At 40.3% G+C, this 19555-nt stretch overlaps 5 protein-coding genes across 6 annotated transcripts; 1 reads left to right on the top strand and 4 right to left on the bottom strand.

The window, feature by feature from the left end:
* The first annotated feature begins 1147 nt into the window (after positions 1-1147).
* On the top strand, positions 1148-2435 carry LOC145697127 (uncharacterized). The gene is made up of 3 exons (XM_081774278.1): positions 1148-2035; positions 2083-2178; positions 2223-2435. The coding sequence occupies exons 1-3, from the start codon at positions 1990-1992 to the stop codon at positions 2402-2404; spliced, it is 324 nt and encodes a 107-aa protein (XP_081630404.1). The 5' UTR covers positions 1148-1989; the 3' UTR covers positions 2405-2435.
* Positions 2436-2530: 95 nt separating this feature from the next.
* On the bottom strand, positions 2531-8757 carry LOC145697126 (uncharacterized). 2 transcript variants are annotated; one of them, XM_081774277.1, is made up of 10 exons: positions 5246-5432; positions 4859-4995; positions 4443-4757; positions 4137-4274; positions 3795-3900; positions 3643-3749; positions 3534-3599; positions 3386-3467; positions 3212-3340; positions 2531-3017 (listed from the first exon to the last, which is right to left on the bottom strand). In XM_081774277.1, exons 2-10 carry the CDS (start codon positions 4988-4990, stop codon positions 2920-2922), a joined length of 1173 nt encoding a protein of 390 aa, XP_081630403.1. In that variant the 5' UTR covers positions 4991-4995; positions 5246-5432; the 3' UTR covers positions 2531-2919. The 2 variants fall into 2 exon arrangements, with proteins under 2 accessions (XP_081630403.1, XP_081630401.1); XM_081774275.1 differs by lacking the exon at positions 5246-5432 and adding an exon at positions 8661-8757 and having other exon boundaries at positions 2532-3017.
* A 597-nt stretch (positions 8758-9354) lies between these two features.
* On the bottom strand, positions 9355-13979 carry LOC145697688 (uncharacterized). Its single transcript, XM_081774903.1, has 8 exons — positions 13444-13979; positions 12729-13210; positions 12161-12357; positions 10525-11949; positions 10273-10464; positions 9886-10223; positions 9701-9839; positions 9355-9657 (listed from the first exon to the last, which is right to left on the bottom strand). The coding sequence occupies exons 1-8, from the start codon at positions 13977-13979 to the stop codon at positions 9460-9462; spliced, it is 3507 nt and encodes a 1168-aa protein (XP_081631029.1). The 3' UTR covers positions 9355-9459.
* A 381-nt stretch (positions 13980-14360) lies between these two features.
* On the bottom strand, positions 14361-16451 carry LOC145697326 (uncharacterized). The gene is made up of 6 exons (XM_081774513.1): positions 16360-16451; positions 16038-16088; positions 15967-15995; positions 15718-15786; positions 14803-14860; positions 14361-14562 (listed from the first exon to the last, which is right to left on the bottom strand). Exons 1-6 carry the CDS (start codon positions 16430-16432, stop codon positions 14504-14506), a joined length of 339 nt encoding a protein of 112 aa, XP_081630639.1. The 5' UTR covers positions 16433-16451; the 3' UTR covers positions 14361-14503.
* A 121-nt stretch (positions 16452-16572) lies between these two features.
* On the bottom strand, positions 16573-18035 carry LOC145697687 (four and a half LIM domains protein 2-like). The gene is made up of 6 exons (XM_081774902.1): positions 17741-18035; positions 17613-17674; positions 16980-17119; positions 16889-16939; positions 16764-16810; positions 16573-16711 (listed from the first exon to the last, which is right to left on the bottom strand). Exons 1-6 carry the CDS (start codon positions 17794-17796, stop codon positions 16573-16575), a joined length of 495 nt encoding a protein of 164 aa, XP_081631028.1. The 5' UTR covers positions 17797-18035.
* Between the last annotated feature and the right edge of the window lie 1520 nt (positions 18036-19555).

Genomic DNA, 19555 nt, shown 5'->3' with positions numbered 1-19555 from the left:
CGAAAACATCGAAATAAGGTTGTTTTCTAATTTTGGAAAAGTGACATCTTCTTACGACATTTTACATACAAAAGATGATTCATAATAAAATGAGAGATTGAGTTAATTTTTATTTATTCAATTAATATTTGAAATAAAAACTTTAAATTAGTAAAATCTCGCTAAATTAGCGAGAGTATCAACTCGGGAACTGTTTAAATAGAAGTACTACAGTCGATCTAAGTATTAGAAGTTATCGAGCTGACGCCCTTATTTGCGCTTTCTACAGAATTTCAATAAAGCAAGGCTGAGTAGCGGGCGCGAGAGGAGCAGATTACTCGGCGCCTGTTCAGTTGCGACTGGGGCGCCCACGCTCCAGCTCCTCCACCAATCAGCGCGGCTGATTTCCCTCGCCGCCCGCGCGTCTCCTCGATCGTAGTAAAAATCGAATCGGCGCGCCACTACCGACCCGCGCCGTAGTAGAGACGCCCTCCTTTTTCAAAAACACACAACTGAACCACTTTTTCTACTTTTTGTCAAGAACCAAAGAGATAAGATTCTGCCTAAGGGCGTAACGCTTTCCCCTTTGGGCGAGTGAAAACTGTGTTCATTATTAGTACAGCAGTAGAGTTAATATTTGAGGTTCGTAAATAGCGCGTCATTTGAATTTTCTCCATGTTAATTTAAGGCTCTACCCTCTTTAACGTCGAGGTCTTATTCTGAAGCTACACCCTTATTTTCTCTTTAGCATTTTAAGGGTTTACCTATTCAATAAACATGTACCAATAATTGAGAATTAAACAATAGTTAACCCTTAATTATTAATCATTTTAATACCCTTAATTTCGACCCTAGAAACAGAGAGATTCAACAACTTCAGAGATTATTGTTCTACGAAAAGCCAGGCTACTGTATGATCAAGCAGCAAGGACAGTGTTTGGTTCCCACTTCCCTTAATTCCTAAAATTAAGGGTATATCACTGACTAACTGAAAACTTTCTTTGCTCGCTCAATCATCCTAGCCGCTGTCTACCAAGAGAGATGAATCATTCCAGAGATCAATCATCACAAAAGTCGCCCAGAGCGTCAGAACTGTCTGAATGGTTGGCTAAACGGGCTAAGGTTCCCCGGCCAGTCTGCGAGACAGTTCCGTTGCTCGGCGACTCAGTCGACCGGCGTGAAAAAGTGCGCGCAATTTCGAATTCAGAAAATGCGCGCGAGGAGCTGTTTTCAACGACAAAAGCATCGACCCATGTTGGGACCACTGGAGTCACACAAAGGAACTGACCCTCAAGTGAAATTGTCCGGATGTACTAATTACTAATTAGGGCCACTTTCCGGAAAGCGATTGATTGACAAATGAGTCGAAAAGCTATTGTTTTTCTATCATAAATACGCGGCTAACAACTTTGTTAGATTCTAACCGATCGGTTCATTTATTGAAACTGATGGAAACTGAGCTGGCAGAAATAGCCATTGATCGATAAATTATTAAATGGACGGAGATGCCGAGCAGATGCCTCCAATATCGATCGCGCGTAACAATTTCGATCGGGGATATTTTTCTTCTCGAAAATAGAAAAACTCGACAATATTTTCATCCCCCTTTTGAAAAACGCGGCTTCTTTTCTTTAATCACGAAATTGACTCACACCATTTTGGACGATTTCATGAGCCTCTTTTTATTTTCTCGATTTATGAAGCAATAAAGGCGGATTATGAGCGGTTATCTTTTTCATGATTTCAAGGTGTTGAAATTTGATTAACTCGTGGGAAGAAATTCGACCATTTTCTTGGTGTTTTCATCAGAATTTTGAAAAGAAAGACCTTTCTTTATTTGCAAACCTGTCTGTTTCCACAAAGATTTTGGGAGTTCTTTGCTGAGATTTTAATTTTTACGGTTCCCGTGGAAACTAGTTGCTCCAACTAAGACAACTCCTTCCCGATTGAGGTGCGAGTTGATACACACGAAAAGCTACTGTTTCTTTTTTCCTTCTCTTCTTTGAAATAATGGCTGATCGTTTTGATGGTCAAGCGAAGCATATCATTTTCACAGGTGAAATTTACTCTAGCTTTTTTGATGAAGAGGATTATTGTTTATAGGACCGGATGGATCAAGAGATCACAGAAGTCATTTGACAAGAGACGGAAGAGAAGTTGGAATAGGACCGCTTTCGACAGAAGCTACTTCTGAAAATGGTGAGCAGTCTTCCATGATTTCAAAAGAGAAATTTTCCTCAAAGATTTTATTTGCCGCCAAAAAGAGCTGAATCAGCCGTGGAGAAGGGTTCGGGTAGGAGATGTGGGCTGGAATGCTTCAAGATCGGAGCTAACGACTGCCCTTGATGGTGGATTCAAGGGAATTCGGAAAGGACCGTTTAGAGCTGCTGCTGAATTTCAAACTGCGAATCATGTAAAAATATAATTCAACAAAAATGAGCAACTGTTTTGATCGTATCCAAAACTTCAATGCAGTGCATGGGACCCAGTTTATAAGTCTCCGGTTAGAGTCAAAAATAAAGATGATTTTTGAGTTAATTTTGTTTTTATTCAGAAATTTGAATTCAGAATTGTCACCAAAGAAATGTTTACTTTTTTAAGTTTTGTCAATGCGGATAAGGGACGGGCAACACTCACTGTACAAGTTTGCTTTATACAGTAAGAGGGGTGAGATGCAGGATGGGCAACAGTAGGCGATCCTGGAGGGGGTATTATCCAGCACAGATATTTTTTAAGAGCAGCAAGGATGAGTCATCTTCAATGACGGAGAAGTTAACTGTAAGAAAGAATCTTACTGTAAGAAGAAGGAAGAAGAGGGGTTGACAAGTCAACATGTGGGCTGTACATTTTGTTCGAAAGATGGTTGGCTGTTTGTTTTACTTGTAAAGCATTCTGCAGAAGAAACTGTAATCGAAAAAATCGCCTGAAAGACGGAGCTTTCTATCGACGGTAGAGCGAGTTGCGTCGCTGTGGCGAGAGTTGGATAATTGGCTGAGAAGTACGGCGTTGTGGTGGCACGTACCGGCGCATCTCGTCACCTGAAGATAAGGGGTTAATTTCTTGATAGTGATGTAAAGCAAAAATTTTCTGAAAACCATAAAAGTCTTCCAAGAAAGCTTTTTTAATATTAATTCTGAAGGAACTAGTGTGAACTCTACTTCTAATGTCCATAATTTGCTGGCTTATTTGGATTGAATCCACAACAATTCTTTTATCTTTTGATAAAACTTACATTCAAAGTCCAAAGTGGGCGTAAATTTGCTTCCATTGTGATGTCTGACAGACAACAAGTACTCTCGAGTGTAAGTTGGAGCCTTCTGCTCTTTCTTTGGTGTCAAACTCAATCGGCTTGTTGTTCGTCCTGAATATACAGTAAGAAAATGTCATGATCAATTTCGAAAGGTACCTTTGCTAGGAGAGCTAAGATTGATGGACAAGGATGTGGTGATGCGGCCGTTTTCGCCGATTTTGACGGATGTTTTGGAAGTCTAGAATTGGTGATTGTCAATTTTGATCGTGAAAAAGGGGTTGAAAGATTGTCTGTTGTTTTTTACCGTTCTCTTCTTTGGCGAAGTCTGGCCAGGAACGAACTCAGCAACGTCGGGGTTCCATTTTTCAGTCTAGAAAGCGTCTTAAACGGATCATGGAAGGGTTTTTTGTTACCAAGTTTTTGAGATCAGTGTCAGACTCAGATCCCGAGCTGACCCGGTATCTTTCTTTGATGTCGCAATCCGAATCACGGTCAGATCCAGAAGATCGTCCAGAGCGTTCTGAAATAAATTGTTATAAAAAAATCTAAAAATAGAAAATTGTACCAGATTCGCCGATTCCAGACTCGTCAGTTGTTCCAGGGCCGGCTTGGCCAGGCTTGAGCATTGGAAGCTGTGGCTCGAGTTCGGGGCCGTAAAGATCTTCCTCGGCCTGAAAATTATGATGAGATTTCATTCTAGATTTCCGAATTAGAGAGTGCTTGAATGAGAGAAGAATGGAGTTCTGTAAGTTTAAAGCGATTTGACGTGGCCTGTCAAAAATCGCGCACGAACGAAATTATCTCCAAAAGAATAAGCTCATGTCAAAATGTGCTTGACAGATAAATGTCAAGTGCTCTCTCCTCTGCGTTGTAAATGAAGTAAACTCATAAGCATTTTGTAACTTACTCCGGCTTCAAGAAGGGCGAGTCGGAAGCCGTAAGCTTTGGTTCGCATCTTCAGGGCTTGAACGGCGAATCGGGCAGCATCGGCTTGCTCGAACTCGATGATGGCGCAGACGGTTTTTCCGAGATCGGGGATTTCGGCCTAAATGAGTTTTAGGGGATGAATGAAGATAAAGATAGGGATTCCATTTGGTAGAGAAGGGTGCATACATTGGAAGCTTAGAATGATCAACATAATTTGGTAAATATTTTACAAATTTATCTGAAAAAAATCAGATTTATGGTTTCTTCTGACAAATTTTTGACAAACCTGGAATTGCTTAAGATCAAATGGGAGCTGTTTCTTTGGTCTGAGAACTCTGACGAGAAGGACCTCTCCGTATGGGTAGAAAATGGTGGTGACAGACTCGATCGTTTGCAAATTCGATGGGAGATCGACGGCAATTACTCTTTTGGACGGTTTTGCCTTTTGCTGACGGCGAGAGGTGTTAGAACTCTGCTGGGAAGAGCTGACAGATGGATGCTGCCCCTTGATCATTTGCTGCTGGGCTTGAGCCTGGGCAGAAGCGGCCTGGGCGATGTGAGCTTGGCCGGCTTGGACCTGCTGGATTTGTCGGAGACGCGCCTAAATTGACTCTCATTAGCGAAATTGGATTACGGAAGGGAGATATCGAACCGCAAAATGCGCCGAAGCATCGTCTAAAAGGCCAAGATTTTATAGAATACCTGAAGTCTAGCGGGGTCCATCATATCGTAAGGGGAGAGCATCATCATTTGGTTGCGCTTGGCTTCTTCCATGAGCTGCATGGCCATTCGTGGATCGATCATTCTGTTCATTCCAAAGGGATTGGCGAGCATCGTGTCTTAATAAATGCATTTAAAAACTGTCGATAGAGCAATAAGTTTATTCCAAAAGCCTCACTTCTAAATGCTCAATCTAGCCGCCTACGCAAATAATTTAAATCGTAGGCGATAGCGTAGGCGCCAGGATTCTTATTGGTGATTTCGAAATGAGGAAAGAATATGCATTTTGACTCAAAATATATCAGGAAATTATTTTTTTTTATTTCGAGTCCAATAATTCTTGATAAAAAATGATTCGTCTTGATATACCTGTAGTGTAGTGCTTGTAAGTTATGGAAGTAAAAGATAAGTGGTTTAGTCGGACGTAGAAATAGTCGTAGTAAGTAGATACAAGGAGGAAGGATTTACAAGCTGATTTAACCCGTTTATCGACCAATTGGTTTCAACCGGACAAATTCGGATTTGAAATCAGACAAGACAAGATACGGACTTCTTTAGTTCAGGCTCAACATTTTCATTTTAGAAAGCGGCTCTAATGCGTATCGATAATTCGCGCGAACACCGAGTTGGGGCTACTTGGAGCCAAACAATGATGGTCGCCCATGAAATTGGCTACCAACGAGAAGCTGCCCGCAGCCCATTCGGATTTCTGATGAGATCTGAGTTACACGTATCGCGTTTTACTCGTTTAGAGCGCAACAACATAATCAGATGCAGCTGTGCCTCCTTAAGATTCTCTCACAGCAATACTAACACAAATTAAACCAATCCTCTACCCTTATTAGGATCCAGGTTTTGACAAGCGCTGTCAGTCCTCAATTAATTAAAAAGAAGAGTCCCTGTCATGTTCTTGTATATTTTATACTATTAACGCAACATTGCTTGAAGCAGAACCTTGCGTAAGCGTACTTCTTTAGAAGAACACTTCTTCAGAAAAAGGAAGTTCCGACCCTTAATTAATCGGAAGGCAGCGCTTTGTCCACACGTCAGTTACTCGGGATTCGATGCGGGAACCACGCGAGCCGAGGAGGACACGTCTCCGCCGAGAGTTTATAGCCCAAACTTCGGGTTATCTAATCGACTGTCGATTTCATCACAATTGGCATAAGTTATAAATCGATACATGTATGTAAAAATATCCCCATAGAATGAATTTGTTTCAAAACGAAGAATCTGCTTTTTTCGAGGTTGAAAAATGATTGATTTTAGCATTGAGATACCCTTAAATCAAATTAAAGAAGATATCAAAAGGAAACGATCCCTATTGAATTTAAAAATATAGATAACAAAAATATTACTTTTTCTTTTTTTTTTTGAAAAATTGCCGAAAAAATTGAGCCTTTCCTTTAATTCAAAAAGAAATCTTCGTTCTCTTGCTTTTTGCTTTTTAATCCGGGCGGATTGACTCTCTCTCTCTTTCTCTTGGTGGATTCCCTCGAGGTTGGCTCGAGTTTCGGCTTCGATGTAAAAGCCCCGTAGCACGTGATTACTGTGTTACTGGCTGTAGACGTTCGAACGGCTTGCAAAACCGTTTCACCGAAAAACGAATAAAAAAGAAAAGAGTTTTTTTGGACTTTTTGGAGAATAGGTTGAACCTGTCCAAATTTACCCGAGAAGCAGATTGAGCCGCTCAGAAGGAAAAGAAATTTAACTGGACCAAAAAGAAGCATCTTGGACGCCACCTCAACGTTGCTCCACCACCACCGCGGTCTAGTAGAGTACTACACCAATCAGAATGGCGACGTGTAGTGATGTAACGACTTCCTCAACCGCATTCATAATTTATAAGCAAAAAAACTCATTCATATGAACCAAAAATGAACCAAGGTAATAAGTAAATTACGTTTTTAATAAAATATAAGTCCTTGGTGTCCAAATTTCGAGTTGTACGATGAATCTCCACAAAATCCCATTTTGATATTTTATACATGACATAAGCTTCTTTCAATAAATTATGTTTATATTGCAAAATAATTATAATTTTTGGGCTTCGGTAGTTTTCTTTCAGTACATTTTATGCTTTTATAGTTAGAATAGTAAACAAAACTTATGATATCCATGAATCGCCTCGGAAAAAGAACATATCACGCGAAACAGGACATGATTCACTTGAAGCCTGCTTTAGCCTTTTGTGAAAAGAGCTCTATACGATTATACCAAAAATTTTCTCAATTGTTGATATCAAGGAAAATATCTATTTATATTTTTAGTAACCATCTTATGGTTATTCTTTCATCCGCTAAAAGGATCATTTTCTTCGAAGACTCGCAAGAAATGTGGTGGAGTTTTTTGGTCTATAATTATTCTTGAACTTCACGAGTGGCTGAATTCCGTGAAGCTGCCGTGGCGCGCTCTGGCGAAAAAGGGCTGAATTTGGAGTAGTCAAAGGTGTTATTGAATTGAACAGGCTACCCAGTGGAGTCTCCAGCGCGCATGTTACTTAATGAGCTGGAGCTCCCCTCAGAGCTAGAATCGTGACGTAGCTAGGGGCTCCACGCAATTCAAGAACCTGTTTTTTTGAAGAAGTCTTAGTACTGTAGTTAGAAATTACAAGAAAAAAAAAGAAGATTCAAGTCATAAAAAATCGAGAAATATTATTCTTGAAAAAAGCCGCGTGCGGCTTTTTAATTTGGGAAGCATTTTTAATATCCACGAGTTCAAAGCCCTGTCAAATTAATTTCTCCCCATCCACCCTAGTTCCACCAAGCTCCCCCACCACCGCCGCGGCGCAGTACTAGACTCGGCGGAGCTCTACTAGCCAGGCGGACACGTCGCCAAGTTCCAAACCCGTTGCAGCACGCTGCTATCTGACGAATCAAACATTATATAACGCGCGAGTTTTTATATTTTCCCTTGCTCAACTTTTGTCGAAAGTAAAAATATTTTACTGTCGTTCTAACACGCAGGTCATTTTTGTTTTTCACGAAGATTGATCAATTAAGAATATAGTCATTTTTAAATCCTGAAAAAACAGTTCAAAAATACATCGAAAAAGCCGCTTGCGGCTTTTTACTTAAGAAATATTGAAATAAGTTTGATAAAAAACCGACCAAAAAAGCCGCGTTCGGCTTTTTTCTTCATTAAAAAAGGAAGAAAAAACAGCGCGCGGCTTTTTTGTCAGAAAATCTTCTTGAACTCAGAGAACTAAAAACCTCTTCGAAGGCGTTTTTTGCTGTTGCTATTGCAATTATGATTTTGTTGAACCGGTCGCTTCCGCAAAAATTGAAAGGTTGCGGTCAAAGCGAAGACGCAAAAGATGAGCGCTTGATATTTTCAAAGTAAATAAATCAGCCCTAACTCCCCGGAAGAAGACGGATCATCTGCGTTGCTGTGACTCCACGTTATTTTTATATTTGCATTCAGCCTTTTTTTTCGAAAGAGTGTGCGTGTTCTTTTTGGGGGGATTGGCGAGCGCGGATATTTGATATTTAGAGTTTTCGAAGCGGGCAAGAATGGAACATGCCAGGAGTAATGAGAGACGATATTTTTGATAGAAAGAAGGAGAGAAGAGTGGGCAAGATTTCGTTTCTTTTTTCAAATTCATTTGGGAAATTGTTGACTCAAAAGTAGAAGTCGCCAAAAAGAGACGACCCTTTTCATCAGATTTTTGTATAAAAAGTTAAAATGCTTCCTTGTTTTTTTATCTTTTACGATCAAAATTGAGATCCTTAGGAGACAATAATGAAGTTTGCGGAGAAACTAACTTTGAAGGGCGTTGACTTACCGAGATTTTTAGACATGATGCTTTTTAATTCTTCTAAACCGATGTTGAGGGCTTTAACTCATCTCATAAATCTCCTTCTACCCCCTTAATATCCAATTTCATCGTGAAACCCGTAATTTCTATAAATGTTTTGAGAGACGATTCCTTCGACTTTCTCCGACTGAACATGCTCGTTGGCAATTCTCTCCAGATTCTCAAGTCCTAACACACTCATCGACATTTTATTTTAGTTCAAAAATTAAAATTGTAATTTTTTTAACTTTTCAATTCTTCGCGCCTTGTTGGATTTTCAACGAGCGCTAGATTTTTTTTCTTTTCAAGTTTTAGTATAGGGGTGCATTTTAGAAGGTGCAGTCTAAAAAAGGGGAGGAATTGCGTGGGTGGCCGAAGAGACGGGATTTTTGCATTGAAAATCTTCACGGTCGGCTTGCTGGATCAATGCCAGTGAAAGCCCACGGGCAGAGAGAAAACCTCTCGGTTGGATCGGCTCCAATCCTGCGACTTTCTCTGAGTGTCTGGAACAAACCAATTTGATGATATTGTACTACCGAGGGTGACAGATTTCACGACGGAGTCTGTTAGGCCGGCCGGGGATTTTGACTGTTATGCGCGCATTCTAGTTTTTTCCAATTCCCGATGGAGGACTTATATCTGGTGGAAGACCAAATTGATGGAAGATATCATTTTACGAATTTTATTCTGAATTTATTCGAAAACAAACAATATTTTATTTGATATTAATTTATAAAGAGTAATATTCTCTTATTAAAAAATCGAAATGATAGAATCAGTCAGAATTCTAGAGACCGTTCAGGCAGTAGTTGGCAGAAACTTCAAAAAGAACGGGAGGTTCACCCGCAGTATTCGTTCCAATGACTTCCTGATTGATCACTTCATCGTCTTCCAAATCGAGTCGCTGAATCGCATGAGGACTGCTTAGTCCTGAGACAATGAAGACTGAGTTATTTATCTTCAACGCAGATGCTCGCGAGGCAGCCTAAATAAAAGTCAGAATATTTTTCTAAGAAAAGTTTGCTTACGTGCTGTAGACTTCCGATTATGGTCCAGCTGTCATTTTTGAGAAGCCAAATCGCTGATTGAGCATGACCAGCACTATATCCTCCAGCAAGCAAAAGATTTCCACTGGGTAAGGATATCAAATTATGGTATGCGATCGGCCTAAATAAAATTGATAAAAGATGATTTTTTCAAGAAAAATGATTACATTGGAAAATCCGCCATCGTCGACCAGCCAGTAGAAGTAAGAGTCTCCACCTTGACTGCCCCTAATTCGGGTGAAGCATCATGGCTTCCAACAGTTGTTGGATTGCCTTTGTAAAATCCAAGCCCGCCTCCAGCATGAGAATAAGCTGTCGCCGATGTTTTTATCGATGGCGTAGTGACTGTATCAAAAATTGTACAGTGTTTATAGCGGAGATCGTTCGGAAAGCAAATTAATGCTTTTTCGCCGTTTTCAATCGCAAGTGCCGCCGACATAGCATACATAACGTAGGGTAAACTAACCGCTTGTTCGACCCATTCGCAGCCGACTAATTTTGCAACCTATAAAATTCATTCATTCCAATTATGATCATGATTCATGAATATTTACCTTTGTTTCCGCTGTCCATCCACCAAAAATATACAGCTCGCCTTTGACAACAGCATGAGTGACATCAGCAAGGTAATTCCATACTGGTGCGTCGATCGTTGCTCCTGTCCCTGTTGATCCATCTGTAGCGATCGTTAATGAGCTGGTTGTGGCACCACCCCATCTGTTTCCAATTCCCATAATCAAAAAATGCTTGAAATTTGATTAAAACGAGTGAAATTTCAAAATCAAAAATTTGAAAATTAAACTCACCTTTACTGGTTCTGGCATTGGGATTTCTTCATAGTAGTAGTTTCTTACTGGATAAAGTCGTGATGGTTCGTAAATGTTCGAGCTAACCCGAGCGTAGAGCACTGGGGGCATATCAGGAATATCGTCCGTTGGTTGGACGTAGTCAATGAGGGTCGCACCATCAGAATGTCTGATCAAAGTTGATCTTGAGTTCGTTCCGTCGACATCGCTTCGCTCAAGAGTAAAGGAGTCCCATTCGGTTGTACAGGACTGTTTTGTGTAAAGATCCTTATTCAGAATTTGCTCTCTCGTAAATGCGTTCCCATAAACCCAATATTCAAGAGGGTTTTCGCGGAGAGTTCCGACTTCCAAGACAGTAACGCCTCGATTTTCCCAAGTGATGCTTGATGGAGGTGGATCAGGATAGCTGTCAAGTCGAAGAACGTTCGCAGAGGGAACAGTCAGGAACGAGTCAATTTCGTCAGTGCATTTAAAATCAAAAGAGATTTTATAATGCTTTGATGTTGGAGAAATGGTACCGACAACTGTTGCCTCTTCAGGGTAGATCTCACAGCTATCGACGAACGTAGTGCAATTTTCTTTACCTTCGCATGGATCTTCGCAAGCTGGCGGATCAGGCATCACTGGAACAGGGCAATCTTCCCAAACGTAGATAGTTGAGTCTATTCTGCAGCGAAACATCTGCTCGAACCAATCGCAAGGGACGTCGTTCCACGCGAGAGGATCATTCTTTAAAGCCATATCTGTTGCGGCACAGTATTCATGGTCGAGATAGTTGTTTGGTTCTCCGTCGTACCAAGCAAATACCGTAGCTTCCTCCCCAGTCACAGTTGCCCATCCGCTTTCGAAATCCGCGTTTCTAACGATTCCGAGCCATTCCTGTTGAGGATCTGGTCGATTTTGCCACTCCGCTAGTTCCTTTTTACTGTTGAAAAACGGAAGATTGCCGCCAGCCAATTCACAATATTCTTGAGCCAACGATTGCTCAGTCGTTCTCATCGGCGCGATCGGAAACGACAAGCAAGACTTTTCAAAAATCTGGCCGTTTTGGCAGACTGCGTGGGCTCTGTTTTTACAACCAACTGGTCCGTCCCAGAGTCCAGCGGGGTTGGTGTCAGTAGGTTTGAATTTTTGTTGCATCCAACACTCGCCATCAACCGCTTTCGAAGGATTGAACCAGGTCCATTTTCTGAACTCCATGGCGTTTATCATCCCGCTTTGCTCTCCATCGTTTTTGGGATTCGCAAGCCACATGCCTTTACTGAAGCAATATGCTCGTGCTTGATCGTAGGTCATCATATCGTCAGAGATGTGAAAGGATACATCCTTGTCGCGGTTGATGTTCTTCTTGGCGATTTTTCGAATTTCAAAAAGAGCTTGCTGAACTTCTTCGTTCGCTGCTTGATCTTCGATGCACGCGTATGACTTTTTAAATTAACCAAATATTCAATAATTTATGCAATTTACACTGGTTTTAACTTCATCTTTTTCTCCAAGGGGGCCCATTTCTCTTGTCAAATACCCTGGATTAACTATTTGATTAATTTTCCTGTATCCAACGATCAATCAGATCTGTTAGAGCGTCAATGTTTGCTCCTGGGCTCGCTTTGCCGTCAAAAACTGCATCGAAGCTGACCGATTCGTAGCTTGGGCTAGTAACATCCGTATCGCAAATACCCTCATCCCGGAACCATCTCATTACGTCTCTTACTTCATCGTACTTTTTGATGAAACGATTTCCGAGGCCATTCTTTGGTATATGCTCCCGAACTTGGTAGGCGAAAAGATCGCTTTCTCTCCAAAAAGTCAGCGGTTGAGCTTGGCCGGAGCCAGCTAAAACCGTCAAAAAGGGTGAAAGTTTCATTTCTCTAGTACTCTGGTGTCCAGTTAGCTAGAATGAGCTTCCCCGTAGAGTTCGTTCCTTTTATAAGGAGGCTGACTCAAGGCGATTTCCATTTTGTTTTGCACCATATCAACGGAAAAGTGATGTTGTGGGCACGAGGTTTTGCTTTAATTAATTTTTAATTTAAAACGCAAGAAATGGAAGCATGTTTTACAAACACGTGAATTTTGTTACGCGTTTCATTTCGTCATTTTTTCTGCCTGAAATCATGGAAGAGATTTTATTCAAAAACAAAATTTTGCTTTCAGAAAACAAATAGTTATTTATCTTTTTTATCAACTATTTCTTGTTCCAATCGTACAAACAGTGTCAGTATATTTTCTAAAATAGCTCTTCTTGAGATTTGAAACTGCCAGTCGAGATTTGTTTATCAAATTCTTTGCCGGCCTTGGTTTGTTTGGATCGGTTGCATTTATGTACTTGAGAACATCTTCTGGAGAATAGCCGAAGACGACAAAATCGAGGAAAAAATGCTTGTAGATCAGTTTTGCTGTCTCTCGAGGAACATTTTTCCAATAAAGCTGATCCGGAGGGCGCAGGGTTTTCTCATGCACCCTCTCTCCATTCTTCCAGGAATATTTTTCTCCGATCATTATTTTCCCAGAAAGTCCGATTTTCTCAAGAAGCGGGTCAATTTCCTCCTCACTTTTTTCGAGGTGAGTTATGAGCGAATAATTCATCGCACAGTCAGAACAAAGATTAAAGCCAGTCATCCAGTGCTCATTCATTCTAGAGTTTCCAGGGTTCGAAGCGATGTATTCGACGAAAGCCTCAAATGAGCACCTGAAACCTTCTGGTATATCTCCGTAAAATTGCTGAAATGGCTTTGCCCCTTTTTTTTGTCATGCCAACCAGAATAAAGTCGAGCAAACGGATTTCTTATCACAGATTCAAAACGATTACGACTTTTTTTTATTTGCTGAGAATTAATAAAACTGTCCCTGATGTTTACCACTCGATTTGAGGCACTTCTTAATGAGCTAAGATCTTTTCTTTCTTTTGTAAATTGATGAAACCTCGTTGTCTTCACTCTCGGCAGCTTGGAATAGACCGTCTCCCCGGCTTGATTGGAAGCAATTTTCTCCGCTAAAATGTTCGCTTCTTTTTCACCTTTCGTGATATTCACAAAATGAACATCGAGTGCTTTCTGCCAATTGGATGTTCCGCATTTCGGGGGAAGGCAGATCATCAGATCCATGCTTGTTGTGAGGTTCATAACCGATGACTTTCGTATATTGTTTGAAATACAAGTTATGTTCTGATAATCTTCTTGAGTTGGATTTTTTAAGTAGAAGATGTCTCGATGCAAGTCGAGAAGAGTTTCGAAGGAGGTCTCATTCGACTGAAGAATCTCTTCAATAAACGGCAGAAATGAGCAAGCTTGGTCATAAATGTTTTTTCGTCTTCTGAAGGTGTCCTCTATGATTTCTTCTTGGCTCCAGATTCTCTCGGTTACCAATGAATCTTCGAAATTTAAAGTGGTTCCAAGGAAGTAAATAGAAAGCAGCAATGAAGCAGCGGTGATATAAAAAATGATGTTGGAAAAATTCATTTTATAGAGGGTTGAGTTTCAAAAGCTCTTGGTCTCTTCTTAGCGCCATGCAAACTTGTTGGAGATAAATTTATCAATGTTTGCCTCCGCCTGTTTGCTTTACGCGATCTATCATTTAAGCATTCGCGCTTCTTCATTTTTATTTGACGTATCATAAAGTTTATAGCCTTAAACCTTATAGCCATAAACCAAAGCCTCATCTTTATTTTCTTCCAAAGTGACACACATAAAAGTAACACTTCTATTTGGTTGCCAGCCGCGGGACTCGAGACAAAAGTCTAGCACTAGCTCTTAGCCGAGCTACCACACCGCAATAAAAGCCGGCGCCTTAAAATTTCTTAAAAAGAATAAAAAGATTTATGGAAAAGGAGGTCAACTATGGACTTTATTTGAACAGTTTAACTAAAAAATCGAGTGAGCATAAGGTTTTGAAAGATGAGTCTTCCATGATTTCAGGCGCCAGGTCATGACATAACTTTTTCCCTTTTTTGATGATTTGGGCGATTTTTGTTCTCTTTGGAGAATTAGTAAAGGTTCAGTGAGGCTTGGAGCTCGGAGAAGAGGTCATCGTCGATGTCGAAATCTAAAAAGAAAAGTTGCAAAAATGAAAAAAATAAATGATTTCGAAATTTTTTTCTCCCGAAAAAGTACAGATTTTACGATTGCTGTTTGTCGAATCAGTAAGTAAGTAGATCGGATTTGATGGTTCTAATTTCGAGTTGCCGGGCAAACATGCAATTTCAAGTTGCGACCCGCGCGTTGATCCCAAACTTTGCGAGTAAAAAAGAAGGGTCATCAAGTGCGCCAGCGCGGAAGGGATTACCTTCTGATTGATGTTTTCCTAGCCTGGCCGATTCTTCGTCGTAGATAGACGGATGCCTCGCCCGTGCTGCTGTTGAACTTTTTCATTAATACCATTCATTAGTAACATAAAACCCGGGCTTTTCTTCAATAATACGAAGTCTGAAGAGCAAGAAAGTGAAAACAAGCAAGAGAATTTCGTTCATTTAGAAATTTTGCGATGATATTTTTAGGAAACTGAGGCACTAGAAAAAATTTCGGGGAGAGAATCATTTTGTAGGATAATTAGCAGTATCATTCTTTGTTTTATCAGCTCAGTACCACAGGAAAGTAGTCATTGAGGAGGCCTAATTCCCCTCGGCTAAGAGGTGTCAGGGGATATCATCATCGCTGATTTTATAATTAGCCTTTTAGGCTAGGACAACCATCGCAGGATCCTAAAAAGACCAAGGTCTACAATTATCGGTCGTATTATGGTGCTTGATTTTTCGACTCGAAAACCAAAAATGCCTTCTTGCATATTTGAAGAAGGGATGAAAAGTTTATTTGTAAGAAGGATTTGGCCAAGTTCATATCTAATTCTGATTTCGGCAGCTGTGATATCATGTGTCAATTTTGCCACTCGAGATTTTGACACTGAGCGCAGATTATTTCTATAATACCATCACCTGAACAGCTTCTTTACAAAATAACACGCATCCGTTTTTCATCCCTTTTTTCCTTCTTTTCATTTTTGACCAAGAGTACTCCTGAGAACTGCCTTCTCTAATTGAGTTCAAGCCTCAAGTTAGAAGAGCTTCTTGCTCGTTAGAGAAAGTTGCCTTGAGAGATTGTCTCGACCCTTGACCCTTTGTTTCTGTAAGAGTACTGTGGGAACGGCAGTCAATTATCCTATTTCGCGGCTTGCGGAATTTTGAATATGTTCAACAGCATTCCTTGACTGCATGGAATGGGCTGCAACAGCACATTTTGTCTCTTCGATGAAGTTCTCCACTGCTCGCGCGCACTGTTTTCGGGGTAATTTTTTAAAGAAAGAGAAAGACATAAACTAAAGTTGACGTGACTCCCTTAAGATTTTTCGCCCCCCAGTAGTAGTATGCTGCTATTAACCTCAACTCCTCCTACTAATATGTCAACATAAAAAAGTAGCAATTTCGTGGCCGCACGCTGGTTTTTCGTACCCCACTTGAGGCAGTAGATTTCTCCGCAAAGTTGCTTATAACTAGATTATCCTCTGTGGTCAAGCGCATCACCAACCTTGAATTTTTGGTTTTCTAAACCCATCAAACATTCGAAGCAGGTAAAACACTAGAATATTACAGTGTTAATTTTTTAGCCAAATTTTGGAGGCGCAAATTTGGAAGAACAAAGTTTTTATCGAAAGCCGCAAGTTCTGATAACTCTTTAAACCCCCTCTTCTACGAGTGGCTTCGGTAGCTCGAGCGATAAGAAGGGGTGATAAAGAGAGTGTTTCTAAAGCAGCGTTCCTTTGTTTCTCGCGCATTTCGACACTGTTAAACGCGTTCTGGGCTGGAAAAGGAATGGGGTACTTATGCAAAGATATACGTCACACGGAAACCTCCGGATGCCAGCACGAGTTTTCGTAAGTGATCTTGCGCAGCTCGCCAAGCCCAACGACAACTTCCAAGCATCGCTCGCAATCGCGCCCGAACTTTGTCAAGAGGGAAAAAGTGGATTTCAGGGAAAGTCGAACATGAAAGATAGGCATCATTTTCAACTGAAATTCAGCTTGAAAAATTTTTTCTTCGTAACCGAAATTTCATTTTTCCTTTCATCGTCTTTCTTCCAAATAAGGCATTTCCTTCCCTCGTTCCTTTGAAATATAACAATCGAAGCAAAAACAATCTCCATTTTTAATCGCGAATTCCGCTCCTCCAAGCTCATATCCACAGCCTCCTTTGCAAGTAAAACTAAACAAACAATAGTAAAGAATCAATCATTATTATCTTTTGTTTGTAATACCAGTAACGATGATAATTTTTCCCTCTAAAAGCGACTGCTCCATCTCTTTCTCAAGGTCATCAATATGTCATTTTAACTTATCTGTTTGCTTGTCTGTTTACTGTCATCTTTGACCGAGTGTTCCTAATTATTCGATTGCAAGTTGGGCAAATTGCTCCTGCTTTCAACGTAGAACTCTTAAAAAGATTCGTCCCCAGAAGGCCCCAGAAGGCATACCTTTTTTGAGAAACAAATATCACATTTGAGTTTGTTATCACTTTTGAAGAACTTGTTCTTGTCTACTGGAGAATTGCATTCCGAACAAACAAAACAGCGCTGGTGAAAGATTTGGTTGTCGTACAAAATTCGCTCATCGCCTGAAAAACTTGCTGTAGTTGAACTTGAAAGAGAATATTTTTCCAGTTTCGAATTTCCAGTAAGCTTATCTCAGCGACCCTGGGTGCGGTATTTCTTCTCGCCAAAAAATTTCCAAGCGCGAAATTCTCGCGGAAAGCCTGTAAGTCGCTTCCCTCGACAAAAACGGTTCTCGAATATTTTTTTTCTAGAGTGGGATTTCGTTTCAATTATCCGAGCTGACTTTCGCCTGTCACGATTTTGCATTTCTTTCACTTTGAATTTCGTGGCTGTTTCCTTTTTAGCGGAAGCAAGGTTCCAGCTCAAGAAGGTCCTGGGCTGCGAAATCTGTCACAGGTTCTCTGTTTAGATAACCTGTGTCAGGGACCCTGACTCAGGGTCATTAGAGATTTCTAATGAAAAGCCATGTAAAGGAAGCCGCGAAAATTACGCGGCTTTTTATTTAGGTCTTAAAAGAACCTGACTCAAATTTAAGGGTGTCACTGTATTACGTACCCTGTTTGAAAGCCTGAAGACATTGAGAGCATTTCGGCATGTAGTGTGTTCGAAAACAGTCCCTAAAAAGAAAATCATCATTAAAATTTATCTCTTCACGATATGTTTTAGGGAGTTTACTTACTCACAAATAATTTTTGAGTCTTTTTTCTTCACTAATTTTCCAGCGATCGAAACATTGCATAAATCACAAGTAAGGCACCATTCATGGTAAGGTTTTCCATCGAAACGGAGTTCTTTTTTCGAGTTTTTTTTTTCAATTATCGTACCCTGGTCCCTTATTTCTCCCCCGCCATTTATCGGATAGGTCTATGCTTGAAAACGTTCCTTTGCAAACTTCTTTTCCGTTGTATCCAATAGTTTCTCCGCATTTTTCGCAAGGTTTACTGAAGGGTTCAAAATTCTCCTCTGCATCGTGATGAGTTCTCATTTTTTTCTCTGTTTTCTAAGTTTTAATCTGCGAGGAGGAACTTTGAAAATAATCAAGTGTCAACTTGTGACGGAAATTTGAGCTGTCCGCGGCAACCTTGTCTACTTTGCCAAGGTTAAAAACGAGCGCAAAAGCGATTTTATTGGGTGAGTTTGATGGTCAGTTTCGATAGTGGTTCCTAGTTGATTTAGAAAAAAAAAGAATACTTTCGATGCGCCGTGAGCTCGGTACTAAGTATTGCAATAGCTTTAGAAGTAAAAAATTTCACGAGAGTGGCATTACACGTGTCGTACATGGTCGGCGGAAACGGGCGTCTCCGGACTCTGAAGTCAATTTACGCAGCCTCTTATTTTCTGATTTTGGTGATCGTTGAATAATGCTTTTGAACCCTTGGCAGAACTTTTTTTCGTAGCAAGTGACGCAGTATTTGCCATCGCCCTAAAAGTAAAAATCCTGATTTCTTATTGCCCCGAAATGGGAGTTTGGTCAATTTAAGGGTATACTTGTCGATAAGGCAAATTTAATTTTATAATTTTTAAGAAGAAAATATAGAGAAAAGTGATTATTTTACTCTAATTTTTGGCTAATTTTTGACAAATCAGATGTCCGCTTTCGGCCAGTAGGCCAATCAAATTTCAGAAAAACGCCAATTTTCCTAATTTTTGGCTTTTAGGACGAAAAAACAAGACATTAATCAAATTTGAAATAAAAAGAAGGCCACGGGTAGGAGTCAATCTCACAAAGCAAGAAATGCGCTTTTCCGCAAAAATCGGGAAAGCCAAAAGTTCAAACAGAATTGAACGCAAAACAGCTTATCTCCGCTTTTCTAAACTGAGTTTTGAGTCTAAACTCGCCATCATGGTCATTTTGGTCAAGTGAGTCGCCGCGATAACAGATTCGATAACGCGAAAAACGTTTTTAGCTCTGCGCGAAAACCGGATTTCGCAAAAGTTGCTTTTTGGATCGGGCGGAAGATAAAGCCCCCTCTTTTATTTTTCGAGAATTCTAGAGTTCTGCTTTTCCTTTTTTGGACGAAAAAGACCTTTTTGGTTGTTCAAGTCATTTTTGCATAAGGCTAACGAGCTTCCTAATTGCCGTCTCAAAGTGAAGAGAACTGGGCTTTGGCAAAACTGCGCCCATCATAATTTGAAGTGGGTCGTTTTACCTCCTTGAAGCAGACGTTCCCGAGAAGACTCATTGAACACTCGGAGCAGCTGATTTCGCCCATATCGATATTCAAGACCAGTGGCCCCGCGCCACCGCCACCCGACGGGCAACTTTTCGACTCTTCTGACATTCTGAATTTCAAGTACACGAAACTTTTTTCTTAGCTAAAGATTTTTTTTTGCGAATTAAGTGTATTTTTTATCATTATTACGGAATTATTTCAATCCAACTGAATTTAATAGCGCGTTTATTGCAACATTTTAATTTTACTTATTTTTATGATTTTTTTAACAATCAGAAATAATAACCCCCCCCGTCAGCTTTTTTCGAAAAAACAAATTTCGGA

This window comes from Oikopleura dioica, chromosome 2 (genome assembly GCF_907165135.1).
Source record: "Oikopleura dioica chromosome 2, OKI2018_I68_1.0, whole genome shotgun sequence".
NCBI lineage: Eukaryota > Metazoa > Chordata > Appendicularia > Copelata > Oikopleuridae > Oikopleura > Oikopleura dioica.
The sequence above is the reverse complement of the archived record's forward strand: the minus strand, read 5'-3'. Positions and strand labels throughout refer to the sequence as shown.